At 47.1% G+C, this 14,047-nt stretch overlaps 1 protein-coding gene across 2 annotated transcripts; it reads left to right on the forward strand.

Annotated features, from left to right (window-relative positions):
* The first annotated feature begins 1,185 nt into the window (after positions 1-1,185).
* On the forward strand, positions 1,186-13,417 carry LOC114015466 (uncharacterized). 2 transcript variants are annotated; one of them, XM_027803194.2, is made up of 6 exons: positions 1,186-6,906; positions 7,492-7,731; positions 8,616-8,772; positions 9,882-10,011; positions 10,686-10,880; positions 11,035-13,417. In XM_027803194.2, the coding sequence occupies exons 1-5, from the start codon at positions 2,618-2,620 to the stop codon at positions 10,715-10,717; spliced, it is 4,848 nt and encodes a 1,615-aa protein (XP_027658995.2). In that variant the 5' UTR covers positions 1,186-2,617; the 3' UTR covers positions 10,718-10,880; positions 11,035-13,417. The 2 variants fall into 2 exon arrangements, with proteins under 2 accessions (XP_027658995.2, XP_027658994.2); XM_027803193.2 differs by lacking the exon at positions 10,686-10,880.
* Positions 13,418-14,047: the final 630 nt, after the last annotated feature.

A 14,047-nucleotide genomic window follows, 5' to 3' on the forward strand; every position in this document is an offset into this window, starting at 1 on the left:
TTGCATGGGCAAACTCTCGTGTTTACAATCACATTTTCCATCTTTGCCACACACGTGAACGCTCTTCTTTTGTCAAAAATCAATTGATTCCAATTGGTCCAGGCTTTTTTTCTTCTTTTTTTTTTTTTTCTTTTTTTGAAACAGATTATTGGTTGCTGTCTGACCTAGGCTCTTATAAAGTAACACAATACTCTGCCCTTCCAGGACAAACACAACAAATGCCCATTGCTAAGAGGCAGCAGAGACTCCTTAGCAAGCTGCTTCCTCTCTGAATATAGTTATTGGGGTGACTCGGGAGCTGCTTCACAAGATGCAGGAAAAATTCCCCATCTTTATTCTGATTGCAGCTGGACTAGTGGATTTATTTGGTGAGTGATGTGTTTTGTTCTAATCTCAATTGCTGTCTTTCTGTGTTCTTTTCCTCTGTTACCAGTGAGCAGGAAAACTACGCTAAATATTGTGCCATCAGTCTCAGGTGTGTGACAACAGTGAGATGAAGGAGCAGCTTGTCTCTGTGCAGCTGTGCTGTAAAGCTCAAGATTTGGTTTAAATGGTTCTGTTGTGGGACTGGTATGTGGCCCCAAAGCAGGACGTAGCTGTGCTATTTACCCAAGCTAAGAGACGGTCCATTTCCCAAAGAATATATTGTCTCCTTCAGCCGGGGGAAAGCAAAGGAAAAACTAGAGTCACTTTTCACAGAGTAAGTCCATAGCAGAACTGAAAATCCAACTCATGTCTGCTGAAGCCTTGTTCAGAATACATGTTTCTAGGCTCCACTGTTTATCACAATACGCATGGGCTCCCCTCTTCACCATGTTCTGCATTTTCTTTGGGAACAGATGTCCTGCCAAATATTTCTGACAGCATGAAATCAATGACGAGTTTGTAATGTTGTCATGCCTCAAACGAGTTCCTAGGGCTGCTGTCACTCACTGCAGGGAACCAGTCAGTCTTTGCTTTCTACCTCTTGTGTGCCTGTGAGCATACCCTCCAAGTGTCAAGTGTACCTAAAATTAACTTGGCTAATGAAAGCAGTCTTGGGTCTTCAGGCAGACTGTTCTCTTCAGTAAAGATAAACTTTGAGAGGGGTTGTCAAAGAATTTTCCACCTAATTGGTAGTTCTTTTTGTGGGTTTTGTTTAAATTACCTTGTCCCCCTGCAAGGTCTATTTGTGGATATTTACACCGCTTTCTTTATGCAAGACCTTTATTCAGTAAGCACTTGTCTTTGTAGATAAGTCACTTGTGTTGCTTTGCTGAGTTGGGGCTAAACCATGGGAGTCTCATTTGTTTATACAAAACCACAATTCAAAATATTTTTAGATTTAACTTTCCAGTCTCTATCGTCCATTAACTTCTATTTCTTTTTTTTTAAGCCATGTATCAGCTTTTGGGGCTCCCTTGTATCAGCTTACTCTGCTCACTGTTGACTGAAAGTAGTACTGGTTCTCCAAATGACCGCAGAGAAGTTGTAATCTCCTCTTAAAGCACTGCACTTGGATGCCAACTTCAACGATTTAATCTGAAACAAAATGCTAAACCTCTGCTTTAACTTTGTCAAAAAATACAATTTAAATGCATGATCACTTTTTAGCTTTTACATACATTTATTTGCTGGCAGGTGCCTAAGTGAGAATGCTTCAAGTTTTTGGAGAAGAAAGTACACGGTTTGGAAATTTTACTTGGGAATGCCAACCTTGTGAAGGCAGACAGAAAAAAGTAAAATGTGTGGATAAAACAATAGCCATTTAAACTGTAGGTCTGCCTCTTTAAATGACAGTGTCTGCTTCTGATTTGAGAAGTTAAAAGTAGAGAAGTTTCTATGTCCTGTCCACTCTGTGTCACTTCTACAAACCAAACCAACGTTGTCTTGCCTGGTCACCCAGTGTGAATTGGAAAGCTTGTCACAGGACTGGGATGTTGGAGGAGGAAGAGTGGTTAAGGAGAGCCGGGTGAGGTGGCTCATTCAAGTATACATTAATTTTGCTTCGCTGTTAAAGAGCTATCAGCCCATCCTCAGGCAGCCTGAGGGTTTCATTCTCCCTGCATCTTTGGCTGTCATTTATATCCTTGTACAATTAAGATAAAGGGTTCCTCTCTGGCTGGTTAATGCTTTGTATCAGTGTGGCAGGAATTTGAAGTGTCATCCTTCATATGACACTGAATATAAACGGCAGAGGATCAGATTTATAGCAGCTGGCTCTAAGCATGGCAGTGCCAGAGCTGCTCATCCTCCCTCCTGCACAGTTCCGAATGGAGCCAGTGGCCGCTTAACTTTCCGCTTCCCCCTCAGCCTGTTGCAAAGTGCTGCTGCAAGCTGTTATAAGTTCATATACAACTGAATAGGTAACGGGTTTGTTTTCTGTTCATTAGGTGCCTCCAGGAATGAACATCGTGTCGGTGAAGAATTAGGCTTGAGATTTCCTGGAGAAGCCCAACCAAGAGCTGAGAGCAGCCCAGTGCCCAGCAAAGTGCTTTCCGTTACAGAAGATAACTCAGATGAGGTGACCTTTGATTTTCAGAGTCCTGCAGTTGATCCTACTAATGAAACGACAGCTGACTTCGTTCCTCTCCACACAGAGGCCGCTGCAAAAAGAACAGCCGTGCTGCCTAAGGAGATGGTTAGAGACTTGGAGGTGCCTGAGCAACCACACTCAGAAGCAGCAGCTCTGAAACTCCAGGATGGACACACATTTCCTAGCAAGCTCTTGAGTAGCATAAGCATCCCTGTCTCCACACAAGGATCACAGGTTGCCACACGTCTGGAGCAACCAGACAGGTCACTACAAGGAAAAGGGGAAAATATTACTGAGGCTGGTTTCAGTCCTACCAGCACTAGTGCTGGGCTGCCTCAGCCCATATTCGGTGGAGGGACTCATCAAGACACTCCCAGGTTTACAGCTGTCTCTTCCATTCCTGGTATGAAGCAGACAGAGGTGCCAAGTCCTAAAACATCTCTTTTGGCTTCAACAGTAAATTTTCATCTTCCAAGAAAAGAAATAGCATCTGCATTTCCCACCAGAGTCAAGATTGCTCTTGAAAGTGCAAGGGTGGACTGGTTACCGACAGGACTGCCTGCCACTAGCAAAAGGCCAAAAGACACAAATGTACAAGTCCAGCCTGACAGCAAAGCTGGCGTGACACCTGCATACCTGAAGAAGACTCAGAGTATGGATGCTAAAGTTACAACTTCTGTGTTCCTACAAAAGCCAACTTCAGGGGACCTCAGTGCAGTCTATTCCAGAATGACGCAGACAAGTGCTATTCCATTCTCCCCTATTTTATCTCTGCAGCAAGAAACAACAGGCAGTAAAGCCAGAAACTCAACAGCAGCTGTAATATATGGTTCCAGACATCCAACCCAGTTGCCTGCTCTTCATACACTCCCACAAGGCAATGTGCATCCTTCTTCATTATTGATGCACCAGGAAGCTCTAGTTCATGATGACTCACTTCCATCTCCATTTCGAGGGCCCATTAGCACAACCGATAGACAACAGCCCTTTTCTTTGCCCCGGACTCTCAACTGTACTAAACACGTTTCCCAGGAAAACAACAGGAGCTCTCACGAAATTGCAGTTCTAGTTTTGCAAAGACATACTGATCGTCAGATAATGACAAGTAAACCTGAAAAATCCAGATCCCCCGAGAGCCCACAGGCTCCTGCTAATTTGCCCTCATTAGGCCAGTTATGGATTTCCACATTAAAACTTTCCCAAACGGCTAAAGAGCTAAAAGGAGCAACATCTGCACCCTTTCCAGGTACGTCTACCATTGAGAACGCAGCCCTTCAGCCTGTAAGCACTCCTGAGACTGTTCATGCAGGGCTTCAGCCACCAGGTACATCTTTTCCTACTTATGTTGGATTGCAGCTAATGGGCATCTCCACCTCTGCTGAGAAAGGACTTCACACAACAACTCCATCCACCTCTACTAGTTCTGGATCTCGGGTTCAAGGCATTTCTGTCCATCCTGTATCTCGGGAAGCCTTCCCTACGATGCTGCAGAGGAGCACAATGGAAGACTCCAAGAGAAAGGAAGTTCTCCCACAACAGATAAGCAAAACAGGGTCTTCCCCCCTGACTCCCCAAGCCAGCACAGTCTCCAGCCCCTCTGGACTGCATGACAACAGGAACCAGAAAGTTCCTTTTTACAGCCTTGCCCCTTCAGCCTCCCAGATCCAGCAAGCTGGCAGCCTGGCAGCTTCTGCTTCAAAACTGCCCTCACTCCATGCCCAGGGAAGCCCGTCCAGCTCGGTAACACCATATCCTGAACTAGCGGTGCCCAGTGTTGCGGCTGAGCTCCCAGCATATCTGGCACAAGCAGTGGTGCAGCAGTTTGGTATGACACATGATGCAGCTACCAAAAACCTCAGTGCTTTTAGAGGTGATCAATTTACAATGCTACCTTTGTCACCATACTTGTCCTTTCTGCTTAAAAGTACTAATGGCATGATATGCCTGCAGCCCATGCAAGATTCCTCTCTACCTAAAAAACTCCCAAATACCAGTGTTGGGGGTCTGGTTTCCATTCAGCAGATCCTGGCAGTGTCAAATTCTTCAGTGCTGGACCTTGCAAACTTAGAAAATCTGAGTCCTTCTAGCATAATTCTGGTTAAGCCTGTATTTATCCTTTTGCCCAGTGACAGACCAGACTTACAGATGGTGCCCTCTCCTGAGAGTGAAGATGACAACAAAACTGCCCTCTCGTTCACAAGCAAGCGAGATCTGAATTTGGGTACCCCTGAAAGCAGTCGTGATATCCCAATGAAAACTAGTTCCTCTTACCCCGTGAGCAAGTTTTTGAGGCCTGAAACTACTCTTCCTACTACATATAACCAACAAGCAGAGAAAACAAAAGTAACTTCTCAGCCAGTGCTAACTAATCCTAATCATACAGCCATCACTAGTTTGTTTCAAACTGTTACCTCAGTACCGAATCGTTTGCTGGAGCCGCGGGTGAGGATTAGCACTGCGGCGCAGGCTCTGCATCTGCACAGGCTGCCTGAAGAGATGCAGGTACCTGCTCCCAGTCCCCAAGATGCCGAGGGGACTGATTTGCTTTTACGTAACAATACGTTAGCGGAGCCTTTCACCTCTACTGTGCCACCATTAGTGATGTCTGCACAGCAGAGCCCCCATGTTGCCCCCAAAGCGTTTTTCACCACTGAAAAGCCACGTTCTTCTGTGTTTCCTGTACTGTCAGCAAAGGGCTTCCTGGATTTTCAAACGCCTGCCCAACCTCTGTTTACTGTCACAGGGACTGTAGATCAGGTTCAGCACGGTAAGAAACTAACGCTGCGAGCTACCAGCCATCACCAAGGCTTAGTGGCCACACCTTCCTCTGTCCGTGCACAGTGCGCAGACTGTTTGACCTTGCACTCGGCTAGAACCATAAAATACCCATTAAGGATGTTTACAAGCATCGTGCCATTGCAGTCCACATCACAACATCTCTTAAGTACCGAGTCATTTCAAAGGCTGCCATCAAGAGTTCAGTTTGTACCCAGTGCATCGTCAGCCTTCTCAACACGTCCAGCTGGAAGTGATTACAAAGATTCAGCAGCGGCCAGCACGGCCTGTTCAGGAGGAGGCGCTCTGTGTGCTAAAGCAACACGAACCCACACCACCTCTGTAAAACATGATCTTACTAAACATTTGGAATTTACTCCCATTGTGCCTAAGCCCTTTGTAATGACAGAAATACTGACAACAGCACCAGCACGTACTCCATTTTCAGCAAAGGTCCAAATGAAAACAACAGATTCTGTGAAACTTCTGGCTACAATTACCCATCCAAGGATGTATACCAGCTCTCCTGCGAGCCCACCTTCACCTGCATCTACACATGTTCCCCTGCTGTCAGCCACGAAACGGGACCAAATCCATCAAGCCCCAAGTAAACTGTTCTCACAGGCCAACTTGAGAGAAAATGCAAAGCCAACTGAAATCAGCACAAGTGCAAGAAAAATAGGAACTAGTAAATTCTTGGGAACAGGCATGTCTCTGTCAGCTGTGTTTAACACAAGGACGAAGCAAACCCCCACAGGGCATAAGGTTTTAACCCCAGTACAGCCATCTGTGTCTGCAGGATCTCTTGTTGCTCTTGAGAGAGAGCCTAAATTGACACAGAGCATGTCACGTTCTCCATTAGCAGTGACTTCTCTTTCTGCAGCTAAGAATGATTATATCACTGCTTCACTTACAAACAAAAAAGTGTTTCACCTGCCAACACCAACTATTCAATCTGATCCAAACTTGGCGCTGCCTACAGTTGCCGGAGTCAACAAGTCAACCGTGGTCTCTACACCAGTGGGGAAGAGTGAGGACCTGTTAGAGAAAGGAGATGCAGCCACCACTAGCCAGCTGTCTACTCGGGCACCAGCATCTTCACCACATCAGGCATCAGCGAGACGTCCTTTGGAGAAGGTGTCACTGGAAGATAACATTGAACGTGAGACCGGTCATTCCAGCCCTGACACTGTCATGCATGCCAGTGAGCCCTCGACAATAAAAGCATTTTCTATCTCTGCTAATAGGCTTGTAAATAAGGTTACTAATCAGTTAGCTGTCTTCAATAAAGTAGCTGCCAATGATGCTGAGATGCTTCTAGCCGGAGATCTAATCCAGTTCCTTCCAACCCCAGAGGTCCCCTCATATTCGTCCCAGAGTCTGGTAGCACTTACACCACAGGGGGATTCCTTGCTGGGTGTTGCAAACACTGGGCAGTCTGAGAGGCTGCTCTTGAACACAGAGGCAGAGGAGATGCTTAGAACAAACGAAGTAACAGAAGAAGCGGCTGAAGGCTTGGTAACTGTTCTAACCCTGCTGGATTCGGAGCCTAGTGCGCTGCTGAGTGAATCACATCAGAGGAGGGTTTTGCAGTCAGATGCTGCCATTCTGAATGGGTAATTATCTCGGCGTAGTTGCTGGTGTGTATTTATGCTGCATGATTTAAGGGGGGCGTGGAGGGGTGGGTGCTAATTTTCAAATTGCTCCATGGGCTCAGTAACATGGGTGTGCTGTGTTGTGGTTTTAAAAACACCTAGTTCATTCAGCAATGACCTCACATTTAATGAAAAAAAAAAAAAAAAAAAAGAGTCTTCTCACATTTTGGATATTAACGCTGTCATTCAGACCTAGTTTTCTTTTTCATAATAGCCTTCAGCTCTGCCTCTCCTCCCAAAAACAATCTATATGCAATTTTGCAAGTGGTACTGCTTAAGTGATCGAATGCACTAGCAAGGAAGGTAGATATTCCCACACAGTAAGACCATTCCAAGTTCCCCTCAGTTCAAAAGATTTGACTGTGCAGAGGGGCAGGAGGTGGTTCTGGTCGTGGGAGGCTCTGTCATGCCACAGTCTACATGTTGTTCGTTCGTTTCAACTTGCTGTTTGGGTTCTCTGCGGAGACTCACCCTAATGCTGTTTTACTCCTAACAGGCTGTGGAGCCTGAGTTGGACCTGAGCTCTTCTTTGCTTTTTCCCTAAAGCCTTGCAGTTGTGAGTGATGACGTCTGTGGCTCCGGTAACTACACTGTGCAGATGAGCTTGCGCCCTGTTGCAGAAGCAAGCCCTGAGGTCGAAGGGTTGGCACCTTCCCAAGACACTTTCCTGGCTTTAGTCGCTGTGCAGAGTAACAGCAGCCAGCCCGTACTCCAGATCCGGTCGTGCTGCGTGACACCCTCTGCCAGCCCGGGGGCACCGGGCGCGATGTGCTGCCTGTTCCACAGGTCAGACACGGAGCTGCAGGGGTGGGTGTAGCTTCACACTGCTCTTTGAGGCCTGGCTGATCCTTAGAGGACCCTCTCTCTAGCCTGTGGCTGCAGTCTGATCTCTGGAGTACAGAGTAAGCTCAAAGCAGCGAGAACAAGTCTGAGAGTGCTGTTCCCTTAGCTGTCTTGTAATTAATACCAAGGGCTTGGTAAGACAAAGAACCCTCAGGGAAAAAGTCTCCCTTCACCCTTTGATTTATGTGAATAAGACATCTTGCTGCTCCACGCCATGCTGTCACAGATACCAGGTTTACAGCATCCTCCTGCACTTACTGCTAGGGTATGGTGCAGACTGGAGCAGAGCAGTCCAAGGATGGGAGCCAGGCTCCTCCATGGGCCTCCATTTCCCCATCAGCATTTCACAGCTGTTCGTGCCTAACCTGACTGGATCGAGCACAGGGAAATCGGAAGATTGATTAGTTGGTGTTTGTACAGCCAGAGGGCATGAAATACGCATTAGAAGTGCTACACGTTATTGTCACCAGTAAAAGAGCTTTCTGATTTGCCCATATTGGCATCTCCCATAGGGGGAGATGCCCTCTGCAGTGCTTCTGAATTTGTCTGGGTTAAGGAATGATTATTGCACTACAGCAGCATTTGTGGTGGTTCTAGCGAAATCAACCTCCAAGAAACAATTCTGCTGCTCTGGGACCGTGGCCTTCACAGCAGGGACAGGTACAGCCTGAGACCCTGACATTTTTTGGATTTTTGTTTAACTCTGACTCTGTAGATGCAGATACCTTGCTTAGAACTTGCGCAGACCTGTGTCAGCAGATCCCTCTCTCAACCCTTTAGTCAGGGAGAGCTGGAAATTGAAACTGTTTGCCATTTGTCCTTGTCAGGTTGCCATTTGAATGCAGACACATCCAATTACTGCAGAGCAGTAACTCTAGAGCTGCTAGCTTCACCATCCAGCTGTTCCAGATGCTGAATCACTCGGTGGCCTATTTGCACTGTGAGCTTAATGTCTGTCTGCATGGCCAAACAGGATGTGAACAGGTACGTGGAACGGGCCCCATCTCACTGGTCTAAGGAACTTTTGGAAAGATTTGGTGCTTCCAGCAAGTACAGTCAATTAAGTAAAGAATCTTAATGGTAGATTATAGAGCTCCACCTTCTTTCAGCTCATACAGTTCTTTCTTAATCCTCCTGCGTACTCTGTGTCTGCTAAAGCCTCAGCGGAATTTCTGCTCTCAATTAAGCTAACTGAGCTCACAATGGTTTATTTTCACTTTACGTGTAATCAGCATAAGAAGCGTATCAACAAATAAGCAAGTAGCAACCTTATAGGAGAATGGCAAGGTGAAGGCTCAGCAGAACTGTGTAATTTTGCATTGTAGAATTATGAGAAGGGGCTCAAATCTGTCTCTGTAGTCGATTGTTCTGGGTCTGGGGTATAGCATTTTTCAGGCTTCCACAAGCTTGGAGGGCTCAGGGATAAGGCTTCTGTGAAACACTTGGCATGGTGTCTCCTACTTAGCCATAGACCATGCTGTGGATTTAAAAGACACAGCACTACAGAAGTCATGCAAAGAAGTGTTTGAGAGGGATCTAGAAGAGACATTCATGAAAGTTTAAGTGGTTGAGGTGCACAGTAGAGCTAGAAAAGATCCAAAATTCAGCTGGTCAGGCTTTTAAGAAGCCTTGGCAGGAATTAGAAAATCAGTTGTATGGGCACATGAAGGATACATCTGCACCTCGCGTATGCCCTGCTTGCTCTGGCAGTACTTCCTGGCCTGGAGGCGCAGCTGTTGGCCCTAAAAAGAGAGTTGGACCCTCTGGGAAAGAACTTAGCCACCTCCTGTAACAAAGTCACCGCATCAGGATCATCCCATATTTGGTCAATCCTTTTGTTAAAAGTCTGGAGGATGAGTTAATGATATGAAATGATAGCAGTAGTTGCTAATCACTAGGGAAAAGGAATTAGGGAATAGAGATTTACATATGGGCTGGTCCAAGCATTTTTCTGAGGACACCTCACTTTTTCTGAGGACACCTGCTGCCATCAGCACTGTGGTTGCTGCAGACTGTCCACAGTCACTAGAGCAGGAGGTTCTGTTCAGGCGCTGCCAGTATGCTTTCAGATGTTCTTCATGTGTCTTTCCCAGGACTGCTTTGAAAGTGTGGAGCCACTTATCCAGCCAAGTGACAGGAACACCTATGGAAACCTGCACAACCTGATCTCGTTTGGTCCAGTTTTGAGAATGAAGAACAGGTTTCTATATAAACCTGTGGAAGGTGGGTCTCCTGGTTTTGCTCCTCTGTCTCTTGCAGGAGCTTCTGTTTGACTTTTCCTGCTCTAAGAAAAACAGCACACTTGTAACAACTTTCTTGACAGCCATTTGGTATGACTAGGTGATATCCCAACAATATCCTCACCTTTGTTGTGGCCTTCCAAAATCCCAAACATGATGGTTAATCAATATCAGATCTGATAAATTTTCATACAGGAGACACAGCCAAATGCATCCTCTACAGGAAGTGAAGCTTTAGAAGGAGGAAAAGGGCGAAAAATTAGGCTGAATGTCTCTGAGAAGAATTTTCCTGCATGTTGTAGTATTTTGGTGAAACATGTTGACTGAGGATGAGCAATGTCATTAAAATAATTGTGAGAAGTATTCACTAACTCTTTCTTTCAAGTGGCTGGGTTTTAGGTGGCTTGAGATAGGAGTCACCAAGGTATAAGGGCCTCCTTTTAAATATTTTTTTCTGTTAGTTTTGCAGCTTTTAGAATGAAAGAGCGATGCAGTCTTTTCTTTTTTTTATTTTTTTTTCACTGAGCTTAGGGAAGAGTCCGGTTATTTAGAAGTAGTTATCTGGTACAGCAGGGAAACACTTAATTTAGGAACATTAGGTGCAGAATGAGGCTGGCCATGAGTCAGGAGTGTTTTCTTTTTTCTTTCTGTTCATAGGTGAAATACAGCAGCTGGTTAATGTTAATTAGATGTTGTCCAGCTATTAGAAAGGAATGACGCTGAACGTGGTACATCATGAGCATGAGAGACTTCTTAAATCCACTGGCACCATCCCTGAGAGTCACCTAACTTCTTATGTCTTTACTTGTTTATGCAAAGAATATTTACTGCTGGGATCTTATGGCAAAGAAGGTAGTGTGTTTGGAAAGGCACTACCCTATGGAAAGAGACTTTGCCCTACCTGCTTGGCATGCTATAAAGATGAATGGGAGTTTAACCTTCTTTTTCTTCTCCCTCCCTGTCGTAACGCTGTTCACTGCTTGATTACTTCTTTGTTTATTTCCAGGTCCTGATTCTGCCATGCTGGTACCCATTTTGCTGGGATCTCTTACTGGCTTTGCTGTCCTGGGCAGTGCTTTCATAAGCCTTTGGCTGCACCACAGGCAGAAAACCAAAAACATAGGCTGTCCACAACTCGGAGAAATCCATGGCCTGTGAACTACAAGCAACTGACTGGTCCTGCAGATCCCATGCCACTGCTGCTACAACGATCAGAAAAGCAATTGATTTTGCTTTGCACACTATTGTTTTGTAGAGCTTCTGCCGACCCAGGGAGCAAGACATCCAATCTCCGCTTTAAGCTTGTCTCTCCTTCCTTTCTTTTGTTCTGCATGAGCGAGTCCACAAACTGCGGAGTAGAGAAAGAATTTAGTAGTGGTCCAGCTGTAAGGGAGAGCAGAGCTTAAAATGCAGCGTGTTTAAGCACCAGCACACTGTTCACAGAAATGGGACAGCAGACGGAAATCAGGGTGCAGAAGAACCATGTAAAATAGAGCAGTGTAGGCTAGAGCCATGCCATCAAGGAGAATAGGTTGTTAGGAAAACTGACAAAACCCAAGTTTATTGATTGGAATGTGGACAGGACCCAAAAGCTCCAGAGATCCAGCCTCTCAGCTTTACAGCTTTTCTCAGCTGAAGGAGCTGAGTCCCTTTATCCTCACGTTACTATTTTCTCTTTGTCAGTGGAAGCAAGTTTCCACTAACTGTTGGTAAAATCCACGTAGTGGGAGAAAGTTAGGAATGCAAAAGCATTGTCCATAAGGCTAAATTTGAGAGCGCATAAAAGTAACTCACCATATTTAACTTACAGGTCCAGTTTCTTTACTGTTGATGCCAGAACACAAGCAGGAAAGGGGCCACAGCCAGAGCCCCTCGTGTCAAAGGCAACAGCGAAGGAGCCTGCACTTCCTCCTGGATCGATCTGCCTCCAAGAATTTCTTCAGATCTGATACATAGCTAAAAATCCCAGGTCAAGCCTCAACAACAAATACCCTTCAGAAATACTAATTATTTTCTGTATTGCAGTGGTGCTGAGGAAACCAGCACCACGTTGTGGCTGACATTGACTTACCTAACAGCGATGGTCCCTGTGCTAAGCCCTTAAAGACGTACGTGCACGAGACCCAGACGAGTGTCGTTAAACCCTTCTTACAGCTGGGGAGTCAAGGCACAAAGCAAATAAAAGTGTGTGGGCATCAATACTCTGATGCAGCCAGGAGGGAATTCGGCTTTCCTGTGCCCTGACCTGCTCTTTAACCAAAGGACTGTTCTCTTTCCTGAAATAAGTTTGTAAACAGCGTCTCGGAGACTGACAGGACAGGTTCTGTATGGAATAGCAGCGAAAGGAATAACAACGTAAAAAGCCGTGCTGCTTTTGGCACTGCAGTGCACCTGAAATGCAGCCACATGGGAAGCAGCTTCCTAGAACCACAAACAGAAGCGCTTTGTGGCTCTGAAGGAGCCTGGCACGGTGGCCAGGTACAGTGTGGGCAGAGCGGGGCCGCAGCTGGGCCACCGCAGCTGGCACGATGGGGGCCATGGCTGCGGGGGGAGTGGGGGTCGGCCGCCGCCTTGGCAATGAGAGTTGGCAACCGTCCTCGGGGGCAGGTCAGGAGCAGGACCAACAGCCTTTGTGGGGACAGTAGTCAGGCACCTCAGGGAAGGGGTGTTGAGCATCTGTCCCGCAGTGGGGCGACACACTCAGGCGTCTCAGGGTGAGGGGGTTCAGGGTCATCAGGGCAGGGGTGATCAGCAAGCACCCCAGAGAGGGGCCAGCAGCAGCATTTTGCCACGTTTTTGGGGTGAATAAACCAGATAGACTGCTGTGCTGGCTGCTGCGGTATGGCTGCCTTCCACTTTGCAGATGGTTTGTTGGCGCTGTAAAGCTTTTGAATGTCCCAGCAGAATTTTCGTCGCCGTCTGGCATGCTTTCCAGCTCTGCAGCGGCTGGGGTGGGACACGCCAGCCAAGGAGCCAGCAGCACAGCTGGTGGCACACGGCTGGCTGTGGCAGCCAGAGCCAGGTTTGTCTGGGCGATGTTCGGTCCGTCAGCGCAGGGGCTCTCGGGGCTGTCAGTGCCCCGGCTACGGGCAGCGTGTGGCTTTTCAAGTGTTTCTCTGACCACCTTCCTATGTGCGTGATGTCAGCTTTCGGGTTCCTGATGAGGAACGAATTGATGAACTTGCTTTTCACACCATTGCCAGGCATGTGCCAGGGGAAAGGATCCATCCAGTTAATCGACTGCTTCCAGCAGTCAGAGACCGGAGGGTAGAGCCTCTGCTGCAGGCTGACCTGTCGGTCCTGTGACAAGGCCCTGAGCCGTCAGGAGGTGGCAGAGGTGCAGCTGCTTTTTCGGAAGGAAATAAACCGATGCTTGCGCGTAACTCTTCGGTAGAGCGTGGTGTGTTGTTTTTGGGTGCTTGAGCAGTGTCTGCGCTTGGTGCCAGTCTGGAAGATGTGGCCTGCCTCTTGTTGGACCTAATGCTGTCTGTTAGTGCGGTGCCTCTTACAAAGGCGGTGTGGGCTTCAAGTACCTGCACACATTCTACATGTGGAAATTCCTGTTAATGAAGACCAAACACCCTCCTGTTCTGCACGTGTGTGATGAAACCTCATTTTGAAAAGCAGAGCCTTTCTTTGCTAGGGTCCAGGGAGGCTGGACTTGATCTCCTTCCCGATGCCAATTCACTTTTCCTATTTTTACTTCTGTTTGCCCAGCATCTTGTGCTGCTGGCAGCTGTGTCGGGTACACTGAAAGAGGGAGGGTCTTCCTATTTCCAAAGGGTCATGTACAGTCCAACCCCTGAAAACTGTGCAGATGCTCAGTCCCTGTGAGCAGGGCTGTGATGGCCCTTTGGCCACTGCTTTACATGCCCAGCTCCATTTGCCCAGGGCGCCCAGCTCCGAGCCTGGTTTGGCACCGGCTGGAACTCTGCAGGTGGCAGCAGTGGTGCCTGGGGAAGCACCAATTCGGTGAGAAAAACGATCTGTGAGGCTTTTATCAGGGTAGGCGGGGGTGT

The sequence above is a fragment of the Falco cherrug genome, chromosome 17 (genome assembly GCF_023634085.1).
Source record: "Falco cherrug isolate bFalChe1 chromosome 17, bFalChe1.pri, whole genome shotgun sequence".
Classification (NCBI taxonomy): domain Eukaryota; kingdom Metazoa; phylum Chordata; class Aves; order Falconiformes; family Falconidae; genus Falco; species Falco cherrug.

Coding starts and splice junctions, on each gene's coding strand:
- LOC114015466 (XM_027803193.2), top strand. CDS start 2,618: ATGGTTAGAGACTTGGAGGTGCCTGAGCAACCACACTCAGAAGCAGCA. Junction 6,907..7,491: donor GATGCTGCCATTCTGAATGG/GTAATTATCTCG, acceptor TTTTCCCTAAAG/CCTTGCAGTTGTGAGTGATG. Junction 8,773..9,881: donor GCCAAACAGGATGTGAACAG/GTACGTGGAACG, acceptor TGTCTTTCCCAG/GACTGCTTTGAAAGTGTGGA.